The sequence below is a fragment of the Clytia hemisphaerica genome, unplaced genomic scaffold (assembly GCF_902728285.1).
Source record: "Clytia hemisphaerica strain Z4C2 unplaced genomic scaffold, Clytia hemisphaerica genome assembly, whole genome shotgun sequence".
In the NCBI taxonomy this organism is placed as follows: domain Eukaryota; kingdom Metazoa; phylum Cnidaria; class Hydrozoa; order Leptothecata; family Clytiidae; genus Clytia; species Clytia hemisphaerica.
Window position 1 is genome coordinate 1 of NW_027104127.1, and position 26,293 is coordinate 26,293.

The window sequence follows — 26,293 nt, forward strand, 5'->3', positions numbered from 1 at the left end:
AAATAAAATAAAAAGTTAAAACATTAGCGCAAGATGTTCTAAGACGCTGGTAAAAGGAAAGCACAAAAGTAGGTGTAGACTCAAATATCAAAGTGTAAGAGTGAGCTGGGACGAGACGATTACATGCCAAGCTAAGTAGAAAATTGTAGGAATTATAGGAAAAATATTTTAATTTGGAAATTAAAAACTATTAAAATAAATATTTTCATATCAAAATGTAAGATAAAAATATTAGGTTGCAATATTAAAATTGTCGATGATTCCACGATGGTGACGAGGCCCAGCAGTGCTAAGTAAAAAAGAAAACACGGCACAAAAATTGTTCCAACAGAAGAAAAAGCATGGGGACACAAGACACGAAGAGTAAAATCGGAAGAGACAAAAAGGACTAGCTCAGGATGGAAAAAAAGTAAAAATAAAGAAATAAAAATTCCACAAGTTAAAATTCGTAGTTAGAAATGCTAAGGCTAAATTTATCAGGGTCTTCATTGACGATATGGGTTGGTAAGGCATTCCACAACCTAATTGTTGAGGGGACATAGCTGATAGCTGTATTCATACGACTGGATTCGTGCATTTATTGGTATCATTTTTACGTTAGCGGTACGAGCACGACATACAACAACGGAAGATAAACAAGCAATTCGACCATGTAGAATATTATGCATGTAGCTCAGTTTAGTTTCGAGCCGTCTTTGCTGGAGGGTCTTGAGGTTAAGATTATGAATCATGGTGGTTGGACTACTGGAATATCTCCAATCATTAGATATAAATCTTGATGCCTTACGTTGGACCATTTCTAATTTGTTGATATTTGCTGCAGTATGAGGATCCCAGACAACTGATGCGTACTCAAGAATCGGCCTCACATAGGTACGATTAAGCTTGGAGCTTGATTACTTGGTTACATGTACGCAGGTTACGCTGGAGGAAGCATCTGATTTGGTTGGCTTTTTTTGAGGTGTAGTTGACATGGGTATTCCAAGATAACTTTTTGTGTATAAATACGCCGAGGTATTTTGCTGAGTCAACAAGCTCAAGGATCTGGTTATGCATGGAATAGTCAGATAGGATGATCTTGCGCTTATTGGTGACTCTGAGGACTTGCATTTGTCGATTGAATTCCATGGACCAATGCTTTTCCCACTCAATCAGATTATTTAGATCATGTTGAAGTTGATAAGCGTCATTGACTGATTCAATTTTTCTGTATAATAGAGCATCATCCGCAAAAAGACGAATTTGAGAGTTCCACACAATGGCGATCGTTTATGTATACTAGAAATAGTAGTGGTCCCAATACTGTCCCTTGGGGAACACCAGATAATACCATGGCTTTGTCTGAGCTCTTGCTGTTAACAACTACAGTTTGCGTTCTGTTTGCAAGATAATTTCTAATCCAGGAGAGAGTATTACCTCTTATTCCGTAGTGATCAAGCTTAATGCACAGTTTGTCATGGTCTACCTTGTCAAATGCTTTGGAAAAGTCAAGCAAGATGGAATCGATTTGACTTCCCTCATTAAGCGATTTTGCAAGGTCATTAATGGTGAGTAAGAGCTGAGATTCACATGATGATTTTTTCCGAAGCCATGTTGCTGTTATAGTTAGTATTGTTTTTATCAAGGTGGGAGATGATACTACTGTACTGTGAAGAATATGCTCAAATATCTTGCATGATACTGATGTTAGGCTTATAGGCCTGTAGTTTTCAGCTTTGGCTCGGTCTGTTTTCCCTGGTTTGAAGACTGGGGCAACCAAGGCATGACGCCAGTCCTTTGGAGTCATTGACTGTAGCATGGATGCCTGCATTACCAATGTTAGTCCAGGTGCAATTTCATTACCAAGCTCCTTTAGGAATTTAGAGGAGACATTGTCTGGACCAGATGCTTTGTTTGGGTTGAGATTTTTCAAAAGTTTCTTGACTCCTGCTATATTGATAGTTATGTCTGACATAGTTATGCAACGTTTGTTACAGCATCAGCTGCAGTTTTGTTTGTTTTCAGTTTCATGTTCTTTTGGTCTTTTCAGTTTCCTGCCTTTTGGCATTTTTTCAGTCTGGTCTGTGTTTTGTCTTGTTTTTTGCATTTGGAGTTTTTTGTCCCTTTTGGCCATTTTTATGTTAATTTATGTTAATTTATTCATCAAATCAATATTTATTTAGTCAACTTTGCTTTATTTTGCATAATTAAATTATAAATTTTTAGTCTGTATTTTACACATCAAAGTGCATAAATTGCAGAGTCACTCTCAGACCTGCAATTCATTTCACAAGAGACACTTGAAGGGTGAACATCAAATTCAATAATTCAAATTCAAACTCAAATATCATTTCACATTTCACAACATTCACACCCAGGCTAGCTGGTAAGTTTGCTTTTCAGTGTTTGCTTTTGTTTGCCATTTTGCCTGGGTGCTTTCTTTTTGCTTAGTCATGCACTTGTAGGATTTAGGTCGGCCATCTTGGATTTTTATTTTCTACTTACATTTTTTCAACATAGACATACAAATTATACATATACTCTTAGATTTCATTTTTCAATTCAAATATTCAAATCAATCTTTGTACTGACATATAAATTTCAAATTAGACTTAGATTTCAGACTTATATTTTTCAAACTTATACTTTTCAGACTTAGAGACATTTTGTAAGACTTAGTCAAATTTTTCTCTTTTAGTTTGAACACATTCACATCAAGTGTTACGAACACAGTCTTCTTGTCACCCTTCATTGTCTCTGCCCCAACATTCAAACAGCAAGGGGTTCAATCACACCTCAATGCAAACACGACCGAAGGAGAGATTCGACTTCAACTCGTACTCAAAAACTGGTCGTAAAATATCAAAGCCAAAGGAGACCACACCTCCACTTCAAGCAACTTCAAATCACCCAAGGAATTACTTCCACCTCAATCAACAGATTCACTTCCATCAATGTCGGATCCGCCCCTATTTGAAGGCGACCTACCACTTCCAACTGATGGCGATCCACCTCTCACCGAGATCATTCCACATCGGACCAGAGTGGACCCACCTCAACCAACTCCAATGGATGTCAAACCACGTGACACTCCACCAACTGATACAACAAATACAGGTACAAATGAACTTTTTCTTCTAATGGCGCAACTTCATGAGGATATCACAGATACCATTGATGACAATCCGGTCGATATGATACACCCTGAGAGGATGAAAGAATGCGTTACAAGGCTAGAAACATTGCGTACTGAATACAAAAACACTAATAGAAAGATCAAACTACAATTATCAAAGGATGATTATGAAAAATCATACTCCAAACCATTTACCATGCTGTGTTGTGATATCATTCAATATATTGGACGAGTTAACAAATTCTTCAAAGACAGTAGTGATGTAAACACTGAGATACAAACCAATGCAGACAAACAGAAATCAGATTTCATTGTAAGCGAAATTGATCGTTCTATAAACTTTCTCACTGCCTCGATGTTATGCTCTGTCAGTCTTATCAGCAATGTCGATTTAAAGCAACGCAAGACTCTTCTTGAAACACAAAGTAAAGAACTGAAGGAGATTTCCAATAAATTACAAGAACTTATTTACTTACGTCCACCGATGGACAAATACAAAGAACTGAAATCATCATATTCCTCTCTGCAAGATAAAAAGGAGGAGTATGAAAAGAAACTTAACAACGAACTCAAGTCGAGAGAACTTGACAAACACGAAACTTTCAACAAGCGGCGACTGAACATCAAACTCAAATCGTTTAGCGGCTATGATTCTCCAATTGATATATACACCTTCATCGCAGAGTTCAAGAAACTGTATGAGGACTCTGTACCACAATCAATGCAAGCTGAATTACTAAAGAACAATCATCTGGATGGTCAAGCATTATCACTCGTTCGAAACATCGATAACATCCAAGACATCTGGGGTCGACTTAAAAACGTATTCGGCGACCGGCAAGTTTTACTTCAACACAAGCTCCAATCGTTGTACAGTATTGAAACCAAATCTAAAGATCCAATGAAAACAATTGACTTTCTTTCAAAAATAACCAATTCTATGAGAGATTTAATGCAACTTGCAGCCACTCATGATATTGAAAATGAACTTTACTACAGTAACGCCTTGAACCAAGTCAGTGAAAAACTTGGTGATCAACGAATGATGAGATGGCTTACTCTTACTTGTGAAGAACCAAAGAGCGGCAAGTACAAGTGGAAACAACTGATTGATTTTCTGGAGAAAGAGATGAAAGTTCACCAACAGAAAGCTGCCATCCAAAAATCAAACAAACAACCTGACACCGAAAAACCAAAGGCGGAGGTGGTAAAGGAGGTCGATCAACTTACAACACGTTTCCTGACCAATCTTCATGCTACATCTGTGGAGCAACAGATCATACACAAACCAATGGTCCTAGTGGAACAAAGCTAGTACAATATTTCTCCTGCAAAGTTTTCGTCGAAATGACTCCAGCTGAGCGATTCAAAACCTTGCAACAGAAGAATCTCTGCTACCAGTGTCTCTTCCCCGGGGCACGACGTGACCAAGGCAAACACAAAGAGGGTCAATGTCAACAGACGTTCATATGCCAGCATCCTTACCATCAACCTTTCAAGCCAAGGAAGCATATCCTCGTTTGTGAAGAACATAAGACGAACCAACAAAACCTGGACATCCTAGAACATTACAGAACCAGATGCATCATCCGACAACCTGTGCCAGCCTACTCCAAAGAAATAAAGCTGACCTTCCATTCTGCTAACGACTCAAACGATGAGGATCCAGAAGCAATCTTCATGCTACAACCAATCTCTGTCAATGGAAAACAATTCACCATATTTATGACTCTGGGTGCTACGACTTCATTGTACGTCATCACGCAATCAAAAAACTTGGCAACCGAGCAAATCAACAATACGCTGGTCCTATCACAATGGGCGGCGTTGGTGGCATATCAAGTCAAAGCAAGCACGGCACCTACAAAATTGATCTTCCACTCATTGATGGAACAGATGCAACTCTCGTTGGGCCATGCTTGGACCAAATCACTCAGAAGTTTCCGACATACAAATTGGACGGTGAAGTCATCAACGACATTCGTAAAGATTATGCCAAATCTGGTGGTGATCCATGCAATCTTCCTCTGGTCCCAAAACAAGTTGGTGGTCATACAGATTTTATGATTGGCATCAAATATTCAAGATACTTCCCGGAGGAGGTATTCAAGATGCCATCAGGACTGACAATTTACAGATCATGCTTCAAAAGTCCAGACGGATCAACCGGCGTTATTGGTGGTCCACACCCTGTCTTCAACAACATCAAAGATCACCATTTCAACACCAATAAATTCATCAATGATCAACACGAGCTGTTTAAGTTGGGATATCATGTCAATCCTGACCTTCACCTGCTCGGATACACCAACAAGAATACCGACATCTTCATTACATCAAACTCAGCCATTGAAGAGAAGTCTGATTTTTCAACCAATCACAAGACGTTGGAAGCGAATTCCAATACAGATGTATCAACTGTCGTGGCTGTAAATCCTGTAAGGAACTTTCAACAACTGACGAGGTCATGAGTGTACAAGAAGAAGTTGAACAACATGTTATCAATGAATCAATCAATGTTGATGTTTGCAAGCAAAATTCGACTGCATTTTTACCACTTCTACATGACCCATCATTATATCTTTCTCCAAATAGAAAGATTGCACTCCAGATCTACAACCAACAACTGAGACGGCTATCAAAGTACTCCAAAGACAAGGAAGATGTCCTCAACTCAGAGCAAAAACTTCAAACTCTTGGCTACGTGGATTATTTAAAAAACCTCAGCCCAGATGTACAACATACACTTCGAAACACCAATATCAACAACTTTATTCCATGGCGCGCAGTATGGAAGGAGAACTCAGTGTCAACTCCGTGCCGTATTGTGTTCGACGCTTCAATGAAGACTGGAAGTGGCTTCTCACTCAACGACATCATTGCAAAAGGAAGGAATAACATGAATAAGCTCTTAGAAATTTTCCTGCGGTGGAGGGGACACAAGGTTGGTATCCACACAGATGTTGCTAAAATGTATAACACCATACAACTCGATCAAACTCACTGGTGTCTCCAACGTTATCTGTGGGAAGAAAATCTCAACCCAGACAAACCGCCCGAAGAGAAAGTCATAAAGACCCTTATCTATGGCGTGAAATCAAGTGGGAACCAGGCGGAGCATGCGCTTCGTGAAACTGCAAAAATTTTCAAAGACCAGTACCCGGAAGTTCACAAGATCATAACCGATGATGTATACGTGGATGACTGCATAACCGGTCATCAATCACAGTCAGAAGCCAACCACTTAGCCGACAACTTAGAACTGGTGGTCAATCATGGTGGATTTTCACTAAAGGGATTCACCTTCTCAAATCAACAACCACATGACAAACTAACAGCTGATGGTGAGACCGTATCAGTAGCTGGTCTCAAATGGTATCCATTGGAAGATCAAATCAGCCTGGATATCCAAGAATTGAACTTCGCAAGAAAATATCGAGGCAAGAAACCCAATGAAATCAAAGAAGTACCACTCAATCTCACGCGTCGACAATGTGTCTCAAAAGCATCTGAAGTGTTTGACATCTCTGGACTTCTAACGCCGATTACTGCAACATTGAAAATGGACCTCCACACTCTCGTCAAACGCAAAATGGATTGGGATGATATTCTACCCAACGATCTCAGACATCTTTGGTCATCACATTTCGAAATGATTCAAGAACTCAAATCCATCAAATTCAACCGTGCTATTGTGCCACCAGATGCAGTTAATCTAGACATCACAACTCTCGATTTTGGTGATGCAAGCCAGGATCTAGCATGCTCATCTATCTATGCTCGATTCAAACGAAAACAAGGCGACTACTCCTGTCAATTGATCTTCGCCCGCTCACTACTTGTACCAGATGAATATACTCAACCAAGAGGGGAACTGTACGCATCAATCATCAATACCCACACAAGTGAAGTTGTAAGAAAGTCATTCCATTCAACACATACTGGAGCTTCCAAGTTCACAGATTCGCAAATCACCCTCTACTGGATCAACAACACTTCACTACAACTCAAGCAGTGGGTCCGCAACCGTGTAAACGAGATTCACCGACTAACAGACATTACATCATGGAAATACGTCCAATCAAACAACATGATCGCTGACATCGGAACAAGAAGGTGTACAACCATGACCGATGTTGACCAATCCTCCCAGTGGATCAATGGATTCCAGTGGATGACGCAAGAAGTATCAGAATTCCCAGCACTAACCGCCAAAGAAATAAGGCTCAGTCAGGTGGAATTGGAACAAGCTAATCGTGAAGCCAAGATTCCTTCAACTCATTCTGTCTATCACAATCAACTAATCACTGATGAGTTTCTCAACAAAACGCAACAAAGATACAAGTTCTCCAATTATGTGGTTGACCCAAATCGCCATTCTTTCACCAAAGTTGTGCGTGTCTTCGCAATAATGTTACGTTTCATCAAACTCTGTCGCACTAAAGGGAAAACAAAGATCAATTCTTCAATTAAACCACACATAATCCTTACAAATGAGGAGATATCTCAAGCTGAGAGATATTTCTTTCAGAAGGCTACTCAAGAGGTCAAACATTTCGTCAAACAAAAGGTTGGCAAGATATCAATTGAAAAGGATGGTATTCTTCATCATATTGGTCGTTTACTGCCAGAAGACTCAATTACAGTTGCTGGTAGAATGACATCAACCATGAAAGATCTTACATCAACGTCATTTTGTGTGCCAATCATCGATAAACACTCACCATTGGCTGTCAGCATAATCAACGACATCCACTGGAATAGCACCGTCAAACATTCTGGTGTTGAAACAACTTGGCGAGAAGTCCTCAAGACCGCATACATCTTAGAAGGAAGATCACTTGTCAACTTCATACGTTCTTCATGTCCACGCTGTCGCTATATCAACAAAAAGACAATCGCTGTGGAAATGGGACCACTTTCACAAGACAACCTCATCATCGCACCTGCATTTTACATATCACAAGTGGATCTTGCAGGACCATTTTCAAGCTACTCGCAACATCACAAACGCACTACCGTAAAGATATGGCTGGTTGTATTCTGTTGCGCCACAACAACTGCTGTTAACATCAAAGTAATGGAGGATTACTCTACTACGTCGTTTTTGCAAGCCTTCACACGTTTCTCCTGTCAGGTTGGATATCCTAACAAACTTCTGGCAGACGAAGGAGGTCAGCTCATCAAGGGCTGTGAGACAATGAAACTCGACATTGTTGACATCGCATTCCAACTTCATCGAGATCAAAGAATCAACTTTGAAACATGCCCAGTTGGTGGTCATAATCATCATGGCCGTGTTGAGAGGAAAATTCGTGAGGTCAGATCATCCTTAGAAAAATCAATGCACAACGAAAGACTTTCAATCATACAGTGGGAGACAATGGCAGCCATCCTCACAAACTCCATTAATGATGCACCAATAGCTGTTCGAAACGTGAAAGGAAACTTCGAAATGGGAGACTTGCTAACACCCAACCGCTTAATCCTTGGGCGAAACAACAATCGTGGCCCAAGTGGTACCTTATCTGTTGAAAATGATTATGACAAGATAATCCGATCAAACCAAAAGATCTACGACGCTTGGTTTGACTCATGGCTAGTGTCACACGTTCCAAATCTTATTGAACAACCAAAATGGTTCAACTCAAACAAGCACGTCAAGGCTGGTGATATCGTTCTGTTCACAAAACAGGATTCCGTCATTTCATCCACGTATCAATATGGGATTATCAAAGAAGTGAAAGTGGATCGGGATGACAAAATACGAAAAGTTGTCGTTGAATACCAAAATTCATCTGAAAATGTAAAACGTCTGACTACAAGATCTGTGAGATCACTGGTATTAATTCACTGTGTTGATGAACTAGATCTATCTAAAGAACTTTTCAAGTGTTCAACTTGAATATATGATCAATGGGAAAATTCAAATAAATTGTTTTTTCAAATACAAATATATTTTTCAATTCAATATTTTTGTGGGGGGAGTGTTACAGCATCAGCTGCAGTTTTGTTTGTTTTCAGTTTCATGTTCTTTTGGTCTTTTCAGTTTCCTGCCTTTTGGCATTTTTTCAGTCTGGTCTGTGTTTTGTCTTGTTTTTTGCATTTGGAGTTTTTTGTCCCTTTTGGCCATTTTTATGTTAATTTATGTTAATTTATTCATCAAATCAATATTTATTTAGTCAACTTTGCTTTATTTTTGCATAATTAAATTATAAATTTTTGGTCTGTATTTTACACATCAAAGTGCATAAATTGCAGAGTCACTCTCAGACCTGCAATTCATTTCACAAGAGACACTTGAAGGGTGAACATCAAATTCAATAATTCAAATTCAAACTCAAATATCATTTCACATTTCACAACATTCACACCCAGGCTAGCTGGTAAGTTTGCTTTTCAGTGTTTGCTTTTGTTTGCCATTTTTGCCTGGGTGCTTTCTTTTTGCTTAGTCATGCACTTGTAGGATTTAGGTCGGCCATCTTGGATTTTTATTTTCTACTTACATTTTTTCAACATAGACATACAAATTATACATATACTCTTAGATTTCATTTTTCAATTCAAATATTCAAATCAATCTTTGTACTGACATATAAATTTCAAATTAGACTTAGATCTCAGACTTATATTTTTCAAACTTATACTTTTCAGACTTAGAGACATTTTGTAAGACTTAGTCAAATTTTTCTCTTTTAGTTTGAACACATTCACATCAAGTGTTACGAACACAGTCTTCTTGTCACCCTTCATTGTCTCTGCCCCAACAACGTTGACCAATGAGTGGAGGGATGCGTCCATCTGGTTTGGAGAAAACACTGGAGAATTGATGGTTCAGTATGTCTGCTTTCTTTTTGTTATCAATGTGGATGTGACCCTTATCATTTAGAGGGGCAACACCTTCATTGTCACACTTACGAGATATTATAAATGTAAACAGTTTTTTGGGATTGTTGTTCTCTCAGGGATCAACGCATTTCACTACATAATTGTTAAATGCTGCTCTACAGGTTTTTCCTTGATTTGACGGTGAGTACTTTAAATTTGTTCCAGTCTTCTTGTCTATTTGTTCGTTTGGCACGTTTATAAGCTCTTTTTTTCCTTCTGCAAAGTCTTTTGCATTTGGTTGTGATCCATGGTTGCGTATATCGAGGTGAAGTTGTTTTTGAAGGAACAAAACTCATTGAAGAATCAACAAGCATTTTGAAACTAGACCATAGTAGATCAATTGGTGTGGTTGTATCGTTGTTTGCCATAAATTTGTCATTTCAGAGTTAACATGGTCTTTTATCGTGTTTAGATCTGCCCTTTTCCATAGGTATACCTTCCTTTTAATGGATTTTGATCTCTTTGGATGACAGGCAATATCAACCATCACAGCTGTTTCGTGATCACTGAGACCAGGATGAGGGATGCAGTTGTTTACAAATGATGGTCGATTAGTAGCAATAATGTCAAGTATATTATTAACTCGGGTTGGGAACAAAACAATTTGCTCAAGGCAGCATTGGTTAAAGGTTTCTAAAAACGATTCATTGATATCTTTCTTGTAATTATGATCAATGATGGCATTGTTTACCCAGTCAATGTCCGGAAGGTTGGTATCACCAATCCATAGAGGGCAGTTTTTAAAGGAAGAGTTTAGAGATTTGATTTCTTCACAGATGAATGTTGTTTCACCAATTTTCGACTTTGGAGGTCTGTAGCATGCTGCTATGATGACTGGTCTCTGGTGTGTTTGAACCTTGATTGCAATAAATTCACATTTTTTGGATTTCTTCACTTCCTCAATGACCAGGTCTTTCTTTGCAATGATTATCACACCGCCTTTTGCATCGTCTCAATCACGTCTATAACATTTTGTATGTTGGTGGAATGAATTCAGAGTCCTTGATGCTACTGTCAAGATGAGTTTCGCTACCAATAACAATATCAACATTGTCCTCAAACAGAGCCTGTTCTATTTGGTCTTTTTTCCCCCAAACACTTTGAAAGTTTTTGCACATCAGTTTAAGTTGTGTTGGAGTTCTTTTAGGGATACCTCTTTGTGGAGATAGGTTAGAGTCAGTTGATGAATCAAGTGAGCTGTCAAAAAGTGATGGGTTGATGTTTTTCACTCCACAGTTGCAGCATTCCCATTCCAGATCATTGTTTGTCTGATAGATATCATACATTACACTGTTCATTTGGATGCAGTATGCATGGAACCAGCGATTACAAGTGTCACAGGCAATTGCATTTTGTCCCCATCTGACAGCTGAAGAACATTCACCACAGGGAAATTTGACAGGTGGGCCAGGATTGATCTCGATTTGACCACTCAAGACTAGTAGCAAGTCTATCAAGTGAGCAGTTGATTTTATGTAGGATGAGTTTGTTGAGTAAGCGTGGAATATGGAAAATAGAACTTCTTGGTTGAAGCATGTCGGAGGGCAAAAGCTCACATCAGTTACGTTAACAAAGTGAGGGTACAATCTTGGTCTTGGCCACAAAGTGGTGTACAAAAGAATGATCAATAATTTGAGCAATTTCATGATGAAATCAGAATAAGAATAATAGATACCTGATCAGCTACACTTTAGCTCCAAGCTAACAGTGCAGCCGTTCCAAGGTGATTAACAAAATGCCTGAGCTGACCAAGACACAGGACCCTGCTGCTCGAGGAACGTATTAATAGGAAGAAAGTTATACCTGTGATGTCCAGGGCTAACCTGGTGTATAAAAGCTAAGGGGTCTTGTTTCCTCTTTGAATGCTGTCTTTATCTTTGTTGCTTTGCCATCACGAGCAGACTTTGATTTTGGTGGCACTTTGTTTTGATATTGTTGTTGGGTTGGTTGACACCAGACTACAGCAGTTGTCTTTGCCAATGTAGATTTTTGAGATGATTTTATAATAAGAGCTAATCAGAGCTACTTGGCTTAGACTCAAATTTGGAGTAATTGGTGTTTCTTTTTAATTGTGGTAGTGTACACAACATGGGACTTGTTGATATCTGACCTGTATTTTCACTTACTGTTAAATCTCTTTGACAACAAATTTGTTTTGATAACTCCACCAAGTCAAGTTTATCAATCATACTTTCTGTCATAACATGTCACGATAACTTTCACTGAAAAAGCGTGTCCTTTTTAACTTTAGTTTTCATTCAAAATGACCAGACTACTTACTACTTGTACTTGCTGGTTTAACCAAATCGTCCGTTTGACATTGACAACTGTCAGACTGTTGGCGGTTCGTTTGGAATGAACCATGTCCCTTTTGTTTTAGTTTTTCTTTGTAGAAATTGTCTTTAGTCCAGTCAACCCAAAAGATTTCATAACTTTGTCTCTTCTAGTGTCTCAATACACCTTATCGGAAATTCCCCAAAAACAATCGCGCCAAAATGGATCCGTTGAAATTGGGAGGTAAACATAAATGGGACCAATGGTAGTGCGAGTAGCGCTAAAAGTTCCCGCGTAAAACAAGAACTCATTTGCTTATATAGACCGTATATATAGAGTACCCTGCCCAGTTGGCGACCGAAATTTTTTGATTCAAAATTTTCACTTACTTTTTACTTTTTTGAAAATCTTTTTCAACCAACGGTTAGACAACTTTCAACATGCTCTTTGTGTTTGTTTTGATTTTTTATTTGAGGCGATCTTCTTGGAATAAAAAACTTTCAAAGCGAGCGGTACTACAGGGTGTCTCTGAAAAAACTTCCCCCTGTTTGATTCAATATTGCGAAAAAGTGAAAAAATATATTAGCTTGATACTGTATTATCTAAATCGTTTAGAGGAGGGTTTAACTTGAATTTTGGTATATCAAACTTTAAAATTGTTTCATTAGATCAAAAGTTATGACAAAAAGAGTAAAAAATCTTTTTTCAAAAAGAGCGTAAAAAGAGGAAAAAACAGGGTATCAAATTAGACAAGAAAACACTGTACTTTATTGACAGTAAAGTTTTACTTTCGGTCTTCTGTGCATCTTTTTTGTTTTATTATTCGTTTTTAATGATTTTTATTGCCAATTTAGAGCTCCTTTTGGATTCATTAATGAGCATGCAGTTATCCAAATGTTTCCAAAAGTTTCCAAAGCTTAGCGAGTCTATTTGAGTGTCTTTTTTTCTAACAAAAGATTTGATACCCTGTTTTTTCGTCTTTTTTCGCTCTTTTTGAAAAAAGATTTTTTACTTATTTTGTCATAACTTTTGGTCTAGTGAAGCAATTTTAAAGTTTGATACATAGTTTGATAGGTTTTCCCCAAAAATAGTTCCCTTATTACGGTATCCAGAAAATTAACTTTAAATTCTGAAAATTTCTACAAATTTGTTTTATCCAAGATTGTATAAAAGTGATAAGAATATGATTTTGGCTGATAAAGAATGACAGGTGTGGATGTGAAAAGGTTTCTTCAGAAATGGGATGATTCATCAAAGCAAAGTCGAGTTGAAATTTTGCAAGATTTCAATAAAAAACATTGCAACAAAACAGCTCCTGAATTAGACCAAGTGCTTGGAAATTGTGCTAGTTTGTTTTTTACACGCATCACTGCTTGGCTCAGATTATCGTATCTTTTCAATTTATTACTTGTGATAAACAATCTTTAGCTTTTGTTGATATTATACACAGGAAACATTTTAGCAACTACCATTATATGAAATTTTGATGAACCAAATAGATAGATTTTTTTTAGTAGATTAAGTGATGGTTTCTGGGGTAAAGTAAATGAACAATCAAAAGCATAATTGTAATTTTGAAAACCCCAACTGTACATTTTATTGTTTTGTATTTTTTCTTTGACCATAATACACATTTGGATATATTTTGCAGTTACATGAATGGATCATATTTAGATGTTCAACTGAAAACATTGAATGTGTTTTTGAGTGCATCTAGTGGGTAAGATTTTTCATGGTTCCGCCCCCCCCCCACTTATTTTACACCCCGTAAATCTAAAATCGGCCTAAAAGTGGGTGGGAGCTGTCTCAATTTTTAAACTCAGCGGGGCCTAAAAAAGTGGGGGGACCTGAAGGGCTGCACTAAAGTCCTGGGGGCTAATTACAATAATTAAGAAATTGTAAAAATTCCTGGGATGATCTAATAAAAGCAGATGCAAAAGAAAAAAGATTTCAACTGGGACCTGAACCTTACTGAAAAGTGGGGGGACCTAAACCTTAGGGGGGGACCTAAATTTGTTGGGGGGACCTAGAACCCCATTCGGAGATTTTTCATTTGCATCTTGCATTTTGACATGAGATTCATAACGATTTTCCTGTGAATTTATTGAGTCATCGTGAGATTTTTATTTACAATTTTAAAGTAAACGGTTTCATATTGAGTCATCGTGAGATCTGTATAAAACAGTGCCAACCTGCACATGGACTAGCTATTATAAAATTATTCTTTTTTTTTTGCAATTTAAGGCAGAAGTTCTTATCTGAATTCATCGAAGTTGGTGGGATACTTACACTGCTTGAAATCATTGGACTTCCAAAAATTAGTGAAGTAATTTGTCAGTCAAGGATTATTAATTTGTAAGAAACAATAAAAGAGAACTAGAAACAAGAGATGGAAGAAAGGGCAAAGAACTTAATAAAGATGGTGGTTAAACCTCAAAAGAATCCTCCTCTCGCCAGTCCGAATTTCCTCTTCTTACTTGTTTAGATTAGTTCATAGCTAACCACCTGTCTAGTCCAGATATCCAGGTTTAGCTTTATAATATGATAAGTAGTGACTAAAATTCTGAGTTGCATGGTGCTTCCATACCAGTCTTTTATGATACTACTTGTTTAAATTATCAAGCATTTATGGAGAGATATTGAAATGATTTAATGTCTGTCAAACAGATAGATCTTTCATGTTCCATTAAATAAATTGTGAACTTAGACACAAAAGGAAGAGAATTAAATATTACTTTTCATTTTTAGGTGCACAAGGAGCTTACCTTAAAACTTTTGAATAATATCGCATCAACTGGTAGGAAGTACAAAGAGCTTGTCTGTGAATGTTATGGTATGTATTGCAAATAACGAGGGTTGATTTTGCAAGTGATTATTTCAGTGATCGTTACAGGTGAAACTTCTTTAGCGCATTGTAGAACTTATATTAACTTAGCACTTTGAGTGGAGGGCTTCCAAGGGTATGTACTTACTTGTACTTGCATCTCATGTGAGGCATACATACCTTAAGTGGATAAATTTTGGCGTGGATTTAATTTGGCGATTGGCCAAAATACGATTTTTGGCGGGGATTTAATTTGGTGATGCATCAATTTCGTAAAATTTGGCGAGGATTTAATTTGGCGATTTGGAAATTTTGTCACACTGAAATGGGTGAAAATTACTCAAAAATATACTAAAAAAAGTTGTGATTTTTCACATAATTCTCTTTTTGTTAAATTTGGCGGGAATTTAATTTGGCGAATTGCCGAATTTGGAAATTTTGGCGAGGATTTAATTTGGCGAATTTTGGTAAAATTCGCCAAATTCGCCAAATTTAATCCCCGCCAAAATTTATCCACTTATGGTAGTTGTTTCTCCATTTTCCACAATCAGACATGGCTGTTGTGTTGTGAGATCTATCTATGCCACAAGTATTAGGTCTACCAACTTGTCTATCTTCTTGGGGGATCCAGCTCAGTAGCTTTCCAGCAGGTTCTTCGTGTATTTCAAGGGTATGAAATTCTGGAATACCAGTATTTTTTATATGAAATACCGGCGTACCAACAAACAATTTCTCAAATTAGCAGACCCCAAGACTTACATGCCATGTGTACTGAGCTCATTTTAATATCTTCAAGTCAAGCAAATCAAGGGTCTCTAGTTGTAGGACATGATTAGGGTTTGAATATTAATTATAAATCACATTGCACTTTAAAAGTATTTGAAAGAAAGTTCTTTTTTAAAACTTCAAAATTTGATTGTCAGGAGTACGAGCAGTTTGCGAATGTCTCGGGAAATCTCAGACTCTTGGATGTCAAGAAGCATGTCGACTCATAATAATCAACCTTTCCAATGTAAGTATCTAACAAACATATATCTCAAAATTCACGGAACAGCTTATCCACAAAACTAAGAGTATGAACAATACACACTTGTTTTTTATAAGAACCAGTAAATTTTACCTCAGGCTTGGCTGTGCGAAATTTTCAGTGCTTTCTTAGTAATTTATTTAAAAAAAAGATTCTTTTCATTGTTTTTATAACTTACCAAGATTAGATATATGTTGCAATTAGATTTGGAATTCAAACTTTCTCTTTTTCTTGACAGGGAAATCCCAGATACCTGCAGCAACTTTACAAAGCTATGATCATTCTTTTGAAATCTGCTTCTCCTGAGGCACAAAGAATTGCTGCACAAGCCCTCCAAAAGATTCAGGTGAGATATTTTACTATTCATGGTCTCAGACAAAATTTCCTCTCCTAAAACTGTAAAAGTCAATTCAGCTTAATCAAGCAACAATATCGTTACCCCCCCCCTCCCCGCTTAGATAAAACATTCACCCTATTAAAAGATTTCGTGAATAAGAAATATATGATTTAATCGAGCAACAAAATGAGATCAAAGTTTGGTAGATATTTTTCCAGCTGCTAGGCAGAAAACGATTTAATTCTTAAAGGCTTTCAGTTTAATAGAGCCAAAACAAAACACATAGTGGATCAGTTTCAAAAATGAAAGGGGGTTTTGTGACATTTTCTATGTTTGAACTTTGGACAGCTGTACAAGTGACAAATTTAGGCTTACTTTGTTTTTTTTCGCTTTGAGCTCTTGGTTTTCCTTTGATGAACAAAGTTCCAAAGAAACCATAAAAATAGACTTACTTTATCAATAGTTATCACCATAGATGTTAGGTGACTTTTTTAGACTTACTTTAAGATTAGACTTACTTTACTTGTAATATTCAAACAACCACCAGTGAATATTGGCTAATGCTAAGACTGTCAAATTTTGGAAATAGGTCCAGAAAAGACTATACTTTGACTCTGTGACAAAATTAGACTTTAAGATTAATATGGTGACTTTATTAGACTGACTGAATTAAATCCTAATTAGCAATGAATTCAGACTTCTTGGTGATTTAGGGTTACAGTTTTCTTATGTTTTGTTGGCTCTAGTGCTATCTCCAGGATTTCTTATTAAGTGACAATTTTAGACTTACCTCTGATTAGCAATGAAGACATTCCATTGCTATTTAGTTGTGAAGACATTGCAAAGCTGTTAAAACATTCAGTGTTCGATATCTAGTTTTTCAGTTTTCTTATGTTTTGTTGGCTCTAGTGCTCCAGGATTTCTCTTTAAAGTGACTGGTTGATAAAATAATAGAGTTTAATAGAAGTTGTATATCATATATATAGTTCCAACTATTTATTAATATTTAATCATATTAAAATTTATTCGTTAAAGTAAGTCTAAAAAGGTCACTTAAGGAAAAATTACTTCGAATACATATTCAATTGACTTTAGGCATCATCACTGTGCTGAAACTGATATTCTAAGTTGCCTAATTCTCAATCTTTTGACTACCAACATAACACAGTTAGCTAAAAAGTAAGTCTAAAAATGTCACTTAAGCGCTTCGAAATTTGGTCACCTCGTCATCTTTCTTGCTGAGAGGATCATTGAAATTTATTCAGATTTATTATTTGATGATTTTCATCCCCAAAAACTGTGATGTAACCAAAATAGACTTACTTATCAGTTACCCTCATTATTTATAAAGTAAGTCTAAAAATGTCACCAAATACAGGTTTTTGAAATTACTAGGTGATTTGTCTAGTGTAAAACTAAGCTCGTGCAAACTTTCAGAAGGATACAATAAAGTAAGTCTAAATTAGTCACATTCAAAGTCAAAAGTGCTATTTTTGCCTTTTTTTATGTCACACTATTTTTGAAGCTGATCAGTGTAATAATTTATTACAAAGGTGTTGATTAATTCACAATAAATACCCAGTTTCAATACCCTGTCTTGTCTTGTTACTCATTAAAAAATCTGTGTTGTATTGTGAAGATGAATAATCGAGACAAGATAATAGATATTTTATTCTTTGTTACTATTTACGATATTGAAGAGATATGTATGATAGATTATACTTTACACACGGTGTTTACAATATTATAATCATGCTAAGTAGATTACCAGCTGGCACACAACGTTGTTTCAACGTTAATCTAACGTTAAATGGATGTTGTGAACGTTAGATAAACGTTGAAACAACGTTGTGTGTCAGCTGGGTTGTAACTATGAAGCAAACTAATTCTCTTCAGATTACCAACAAAAAATGTTCTTCGTTTTCTCAGCCATCATTAGATACTGCAAGTCTTAACATAGTGGATCCTACCTTAATGTTATTGAGTTCACTGCATATAGAGGTTCAATATGAAGGTTGTGTACTGGTCAGAATGTTGGTTCAATACCACAGTATTCGTCAAGACATACTGGTAGGATTAGTTGCTTTGTTAAAACCATCACAAATGGAACTGCTTGAACAATCAGATGTCGTGTCAGGTTAGCAAGTGTTTTTGACCTTTTTTCGAAATGAATTGGACTCTTTCAGAAAATATTTGTACATTTGGGGTGGAGGTGGAGATATTTTGTCTGGGGGGTAGTGAAAAATCTGTGAAATTGGCCTTGTTTTGGGGGCAAACTTGTTCTGATTAGGGATGTGATTTTGAATTTCCGGGGGGCAGAAACTTGCTCTGATTAGGGGTGAAATCTGTTGTCCGGGTGGGGTCAAAATTCTCAATGTCCAGGGACTAAGTTTCCAAAAAATGTTATATCCTCCACCCCCCCCCCCATATTCATTTTTTTCTGGCAGAGCCCTTGTCTGTAAACGTTTTTAGCTCACCCTCTTCTTTCTTGGACTAGGGACATGTTCAGACGTGTTTTAAAACTTATATAAATTCTTGTGTCTTATTTCTTTGTCCTGATTCCATCTATGTCTGACAAAGATTAAATTGTCACTTTAAAAAGCTTGAATAACTTGATACGGTAACTATGGTTCTATGGGCATTTTTAAAATTTTGTTTAGTTTCGGAGAGTCTCCATGTCAAATTTCCACAAATGTATGAAATTGAAAGGGATTTCACCATATGCTAGTACAATTATTTGGTTTGTTTTATAATTTTTTTTTAGCTCAAGTTCCTGTCTTTATACAACAGGCAGTTGCAGCCAAACTAATTGGGTATGCCTTTTTTGTTAAGGGTTCCAGATTGTTTTTTCATGTTCTGTCAATAGATCTTGTGGGATTGTTTCGGGGGTATTACTACAATAGAAATCTCTTAGGAATTCCTCGAGAGAATTCTATTGTAATACCCCCCAAAACAATCCCATAATGCATCGCTGTTTTAGAAAAATCAAAAACTCCGATAAGGTATATTTTTCATTGTTTTATATATATGTTGCCTAAACGGAAGGTTAAAGTTTCTTTGAAATGCAATTAATTTGTTAATAATACTATAAGTTTTGGCTATTCCGTAATGTAAGTTTGGACTGATAACTTCCCCAATTTTCATTTACAGACTAAAAAGACCTGGCAGTAGATTCTTTGTCCAAGTCATCTTATATTGTTTTTTTTCTTCTATTTCTAGAGTTTTATCAAAAGAAGATTTTGATATTGCAAGAAACTTCTTAGAGGTTTGAGTTATCGCTCCTTTGGTGATTTTGATCATGACCTGATTGAAATGCAATTATATCAACTAAATTAAGAAAAAAACAATTTTCTCTAAAAGTTACAAGTACACTTTTTTTTTACAAGAACAAACTTTAAAGAACATAAGGTTTCGATGACCAAATTGCTAAGAACAAGTTAAGAACATTTCAAGGCTTTGTACTCAATTTCTTAGGAAAATGGACAAAAACACTCAAAAAATGGTGAAAATAAGAACATGTTAAGAACATTTTTAGGCTTAAAACTCAAAAAGTTAAGAACTTCCGAAGGCTTTTTGGATGTTCTTATAAAAAAACGTGTATTTGTAATCATGGAGAGTCTTTTAAAGCAGGTCAGCAGATCGTTTTTAATATGAGTTTATTTGTGCTGTGTTTCCGCGATGGAGACAGTTTTGTTTTGATTTGTCGAGATACTTCCCGACTGAAGACAAAGCGATGGTGACGAGATGGAGTTTTAGAGCAAGCTCTTGTTTTATTTGGTTGGTCGTTCACCAGTAATAAAACAATTTTGCTACTTTTTCTAAAGAACACATTATTTTTATAACTTCTAATGACCAAAAAGTAACTTATAAAAACTCCATCTCAACTGATGCGATAGTGCGTCAGCATTTTTGCGGGTCAGAAGTACGGGAATCTCAAACTGTTTCAGTCACTCATAAGAGACTGTACTCAAGAAAACTTTAATGAAATATTATTTTATTAGTACACTAACTAGCAGTCTCCCTCTTTTACAAATAGCTTGATTGCATCACAAGTTTACTTTTTGCAATGTCCAACGAGAAATATGCTGATAGTCAGAAGCAAGCTGGTATTACGCTACAAGTAAAGAGTTAATTTGTTGTTAATACACCCAGACTTACTCTTTCAATAGAAAGGAGATTCGCGAAAGTCGCAATATATGTGTGTTCTGAAACAGCCGTTCTTTTTCACATCATTCTGAAGTAGACTGTCGTGCGTATGAGAAAGTACGTCGATATGTATAAAAGATTTTCAGTTCTTTACATTATACTCACTACGTGAAAAATAACATCATAAATTGTATAATTCTGTAATGTTACAATAGTTTTGTACTACTTTCCACAGTACATGCGATGAGCCTTATGTCTGAATTTCTCAGGTGTGGCAACTTTGACTTTAATCATTGTTGTATCACATCGAGGCACACGTTCACTTCAGAATGACGTGAAAAATAACGGCAGTTTCAGATTGCGACTTAGCCGGAAATTCCCAAAAGAATTTATCAGTGAGGGTATAGTTTCGAACATGTATTTTCAAGATTTTCAATGTTTGTGTCAATAAAAGGGTATAGCTTTCTGTTGAAACTTTTGTCATTTTTAATTCTTTGAACTACCATGACCCCTTGGATATCTGATTTTTGGGCGAATTACTCCCTGGATATTCACAAAAAATAACTTTATTTTTTGAGTAACACACCCTAAGCGTCCGTTTCTAATTATCCCCCAATAATTTTCTTATTTGAAAAAGCCCATAATTCTTTCATGGAATGTATACATTAGATAGTAAGTAACATATTTCGTTATTTTTTCAAAACTTCATCAAGTAGTAAATTCTTCACGAAACAAATAATACATAAATGCATGTATGGTCAGAAACTGTTTTGTAGAATATGCATTCAACTTATAATGTGAAATAATTATGTTAAAAAAATAACTATGTTATGTACTGTAGAATAGAGCTTTTCATAAATTACGTCACGAACATCACTTACCTCGTATTCAAACAATTTCCATGGTGATCACATCCCATTAAATGATATTTTTATGAATAGAAAGTAGTTGTAATAAAATCTGCTGTGAGTTAATCACCATATATCAATAATTTCAAAACGAGACAAGTAATGTTCGCGACGTAATTTATAAAAAGGTCTATTGTTTCTGTTTTTCATAGTCATAACACAATAGTTGAATTTTGTTTTTCAGTATTTCATTCACACCTTCCAAGAAGTGGAACTGGGTGTCAGAGAAGCCATTGGACAATCCTTTTTCTTTGAATATATGGTGAGTGATTCAAAACATCAATATGCAGAATCTTTCATAGTCCCCCCCCTCCGAAAAAATGAAGAAGGGAGGGTTCAGAAATTTTCATGAAAAAGGGGGGGTAGCAAGGAAGGGGGATAGTTTAAGAAGGGTGGGGCTTACATATATTGTAGATTATTTTCAAACACTGTTATGAAATTTGGTCTTCATGAAAGGAAGTTTTCTGTTAGAGTAGTCTAAGTCACAAAGAAGAAAGAAGTTTATTATTTCGCTTTCTCTCTCTAAAGATATTTCACATTGTATTTGTTAGCTATTTTTGTCCAAAATCCTTGCGGGATAGGCATTTAAAGGTTGATAGGGATGCCAAGAAGCACTATGTCTCGCACTATGTCTTTATACTGTGATGTCTTATAACGCTCATATTTCTTTTATCTTCCCTTTTTATAAAACAATAAACCTTCTGAATATTTTCCCACATCGATTGTCAGGTCAATAGACCTTTTTATAAATTACGTCACAAACATCACTTGCCTCGTATTCAAACAATTACCATGGTGATTACAGTATATGGCCCCCAAAACGGAGACGGCCCCCAAAACGGAGGTTTTCATTAAAATGAAGATTCTGACTTGTAGATTTATCAGAATTAAACGATTTTTGTTTATTTTGAAAGAATGATGGTTATACTTAAAAATGAGCATGTTTTTGCTGGTTTGAGACGGATGCAAAATAACATATTTGCGTCTAAAGGAAATATTTTAACACCAAAATTAGATAAAAATTGCATATAACTCACTCTAGCTCCTTGGATATTGAAAATAAGTTATGAAAACGGGGTATAGGAAACTTTCTACACCTAATGCCGTTCAGAAAATGCAAATACATCTGTGACTTTAGAGGCTGGGTAAAAGATATAGCATCTTGAAGGTCAACCAGTATTTTGGAGCCCTAGAATCAGCATTGACAAAACCGAAAATTCTAAATATGAGAAAAAGCAAAAAATCTTGGAATTCTATTCCTATCACCTTGAGTTAATAATTTATAACAAAAAATTAACATTATATATAAAAATTTTCGCTTAATCAGCAAAAACGGCAAATTCTGTCATTATTTTGCAAAATATAGGAGAAAAATATCTTTAAAGCTTAATATTTTCAGTTTCAGTTAAGCTTTTTTTCTAAAACTTTCAAAACTTATTCCATACATGAATGGAACTATTTTCAAAAGAGATTTGTTTTCAAAAACTTGATTAAGACTTTGCTAAATCAAAATTGTCATCTTGAAAATTTCTAAATTTTCAGTTTGGACTTTGCAATATTGAAAATCTTGAAATATTTCATAAAAATCATAAATTTTACATCCATCGTGTCGTAAATTTAAGGGAAAACACAAATATGTTCATAATTTTTCCCCCTTTTACCACCGGGCTCAATAATTTGATTTTAGCTACACCTCCGTTTTGGGGGCCCCAAACCTGCATTTTGACAACCAGGGGTATACTGTAAAAATTTTATCAAATAAATTTATGCCCAAGACCCTCTAAATCATATTTCAAAACTATGGTCAAAATTTTGTATTCATATCTTAAAGATATCTCGAGAAATCGCTAAAATTTCAAACCTCCGTTTTGGGGGCCATTAGAAAAAAGCTACCTATCTTTAAGCGATTGAAAAATATTGTTAAAATTGAAAATTTTGAAAAAGAACTTTCGGGAAATAAAGTAGAGATGTTAAAGGTTTTCATGCAGCAAAAATTTTTGTAAAATCTCTTTTCCTCTAGATTTGAGAGAAGTTTAAAATTTGATCGCCGTTTTGGGGGCCACATACTGTATGTCTCTTGAGACATTAAATGATTTTTTATGAATAGGAAGTAGTTTTAATAAAATCCGCTGGGAGTTAATCACCATGGCAATAATTTCAAAACGAGGCAAGTAATGTTCGTAACGTAATTTATGAAAAGGTCTATTTACAATATTCCAACAATATAGGAAAATCGTTTACAACAGGAAAACTTGGCCCTAAAATTTCAAGCACTGGCCATTTGTTCTGAAAAAAACGTCGGTTCATTGTTTTATTTGACAATAGAATTTCTTCTTTCTTTCTAAAGTTACAATTAATAATTTGTTATTTTACCTTTCAGAATGATCCATCAGATTTTTATCTAAAAATGACATCTGTGCAAATTGATATTCTCAAGGGAAGCAAAGTGAAAATACATTAGAGCTCTTAATTTTTTTCGTTTAGTGTGCTCCTAGTTGTTCGACAGTAGTTCAGTTGCACTGTCGAACAATCAGGTTTTCTTACACAATTTGGTGTGTTATTAATATATTTTATCATGTAAATAGTTAATCTGTAAATTAAAATTTTTAATTTATTTTTAAATCTGGTGAATCTATTTTTTTAAATAGTAAGGTTGTAAACGAAGTGTCCATGAAATAATTTGTGTTGTTATTGATAACAATTTTTTGTTTTGAAGTGTAGAAAATTTTAAAACTCTCTTGATAGGATGAAGTCATAGGGCGTCGGGCTTTTCAAAATTTAACATCCAGAGAGGTTGTATAAACCTCCTCCACTTTAGGGGGTATAAAATCCCCAGAATCGCCCAGCGACAGTTTTTTCGCAATTTTACAAGGCGCCGTTTCTTCCAAAACGGACATAAAGCATCAGAAAAGTCTGATGCTGGGCCAATTAGCCTAATGTGTCCACGAAACAAAACTTAAAATTGTCATTTAAGTTTACACACCTCTTATACAGCTTATAGTTTTCACAATCGGCGAATTAAATTTTCTATGGGGGTAAAATTTATAAAGATGGGGTTAAAAGTGTTTATTTTTTGTCAAAAAATTTATATTTCTTTTTCCTGTCCTCAACAGCTAAGACTGATTTTCGGCGTTCAAAATACTCTCGACCAGACAGCACTTTTAATGTTTCTTATTCCTTTTCTATCGTTTTAGAAGAAAAATAAAGAAAAATAAATTGAAAATAATGTAGTAAAAAGTAGTAAAAAAAGGTTGGAGAAAATGGAGTAAACTTGACACACGACAAAATGACCATAGAATGAAGATTATTCTCGATCATACAAACATACAGTGTGGTTTATGAAGAAGAATTTGATAAATTAATCGAGGCAAAAATGGGAATGGAAAAATATGATAGAGAAACGAAGAAACTTGTTGGGCGTGGCGCTTTTGGGTAAGAATCGAAGAATTTTAAATCATTTAATTTTTATTAATATTTATTTAATGAATTCCCCTTCGCAGGCATTTCTGTCTCTCCGAAAAGATCTACAATAAGGTTGCTTAAAAAAATTCATTATGTTAAGTCCGGAATTCCAAAGTTCTCTTCTATCCCGTTTGGTTGCTGGAATCTTTGCGGTCTTTCTTTCCATGCTTCGTCCAGGTTAACCTTGAATTAGAACACCGTCTTAGATTTATTGACGTCAGCTGGTGCCTCAAAACTACATCCTCTTTAGCAATATTTTGACAAGTGGTTTTAGCATGAAGGTAGAGCATTCAACTACAATGCGCAAGGTTGTGGGTTCGATGCCCAGCTGGATCATAACAAAGATTTCCAAAATCAACTAAAAAAGACGGATCAAGGATAAGTGGCGAAATACATGGGAAGGAGTGGCGCCCTTTTGTTGTCTGTACACAGACCCGATATCTACGGCCAATTTCAAAATTCATTGCCGTAGAGGGTCTGTTATCATTGTCTTTTCTCATTTGAGATTTTTCAAACCGACCGCTGCGATGGAGTATTGGTGAGAGAGGGGAGGCGGTGAGAGAAGTGTTTCTATTTATAAATCATACTTCACCGCAGAGGTCTCCGTACGGGAATTTTTTTATCAAACAGACAATGCGCACAGAGTGTACTAGATAGAGAGATATAGATATGAGCCCTCCGAATGCATTCGGGATGGGTCCTACCCACGAAGGACTAATAATCACGGCGCTGACAGACACTGCAACTTGACAGACGCGAGCTACCAAGCCATATCGTATAACATGACACTCGAACGACACTGGGAGAGCGAGGCCGAGCCTTATGAGTGCCACGGCACGTCACAATGTTTGTCTAATCTACCTACACTCTTGCATCAGAGTAATGGTACCCATTTCCCCTCATATGGCATGGGTTGACCCGGGTGACACTTGCCAAGTGAATCGTAGAGACACGGTGGGTATCGATCTCCGGCCTTCCAGGCGGGAGTTAAGGATGATAACCACCATACCACTACGCCTAGTAGTGCACAGAGTGTACTACAAAGCGATAAACGTGAGATACGCTCTGGTACAGAGTAGTACTTTTGGGAAGGCTACTTTCTGATAAGCAGGTTTTTCGAGTTGACCTCATTATTGACCTCACCAGAATGGATACTATCGATGTTTTGATGTCAAAAATATAGTACAACTCTCACATCGCAAATTGTCTACACTGTGGAACAATTTCGGCTACCGGTGGTTTCGGCTAACCAGTACACTTTTATATAAGAACAATTTTATAAGAACAACGAGGCTCAAAATCTGGATATCTA

The 26,293-nt window shown here is 36.1% G+C and overlaps 2 protein-coding genes and 1 long non-coding RNA gene across 3 annotated transcripts; all 3 read left to right on the plus strand.

The window, feature by feature from the left end:
• Positions 1 to 2,211: 2,211 nt before the first annotated feature.
• LOC136813590 (uncharacterized) lies at positions 2,212 to 2,707 on the plus strand. The gene is made up of 2 exons (XR_010847505.1): positions 2,212 to 2,365; positions 2,678 to 2,707. It is a non-coding gene; the product is annotated as an uncharacterized lncRNA (long non-coding RNA).
• Positions 2,708 to 5,582: 2,875 nt separating this feature from the next.
• On the plus strand, positions 5,583 to 9,844 carry LOC136813588 (uncharacterized). Its single transcript, XM_067070089.1, has 2 exons — positions 5,583 to 9,501; positions 9,815 to 9,844. The coding sequence occupies exon 1, from the start codon at positions 5,583 to 5,585 to the stop codon at positions 9,018 to 9,020; it is 3,438 nt and encodes a 1,145-aa protein (XP_066926190.1). The 3' UTR covers positions 9,021 to 9,501; positions 9,815 to 9,844.
• Positions 9,845 to 13,415: 3,571 nt separating this feature from the next.
• LOC136813592 (armadillo-like helical domain containing protein 1) lies at positions 13,416 to 24,198 on the plus strand. The gene is made up of 12 exons (XM_067070091.1): positions 13,416 to 13,665; positions 13,929 to 13,997; positions 14,522 to 14,603; positions 15,026 to 15,110; positions 16,025 to 16,113; positions 16,367 to 16,474; positions 18,395 to 18,602; positions 19,230 to 19,278; positions 19,685 to 19,730; positions 20,502 to 20,585; positions 21,704 to 21,781; positions 23,900 to 24,198. The coding sequence occupies exons 1-12, from the start codon at positions 13,481 to 13,483 to the stop codon at positions 23,978 to 23,980; spliced, it is 1,164 nt and encodes a 387-aa protein (XP_066926192.1). The 5' UTR covers positions 13,416 to 13,480; the 3' UTR covers positions 23,981 to 24,198.
• The last annotated feature ends 2,095 nt before the right edge of the window (positions 24,199 to 26,293 follow it).

What these genes read in the sequence shown, in the direction of transcription:
- LOC136813592 (XM_067070091.1), top strand. Translation starts at nt 13,481, where the DNA reads ATGACAGGTGTGGATGTGAAAAGGTTTCTTCAGAAATGGGATGATTCA. An exon ending in TTTTTGAGTGCATCTAGTGG is followed by an intron (nt 13,998 to 14,521) that starts GTAAGATTTTTC and finishes TTGCAATTTAAG; the next exon opens with GCAGAAGTTCTTATCTGAAT. An exon ending in AAGCTGGTATTACGCTACAA is followed by an intron (nt 20,586 to 21,703) that starts GTAAAGAGTTAA and finishes TTTGTTTTTCAG; the next exon opens with TATTTCATTCACACCTTCCA.
- LOC136813588 (XM_067070089.1), top strand. Translation starts at nt 5,583, where the DNA reads ATGAGTGTACAAGAAGAAGTTGAACAACATGTTATCAATGAATCAATC.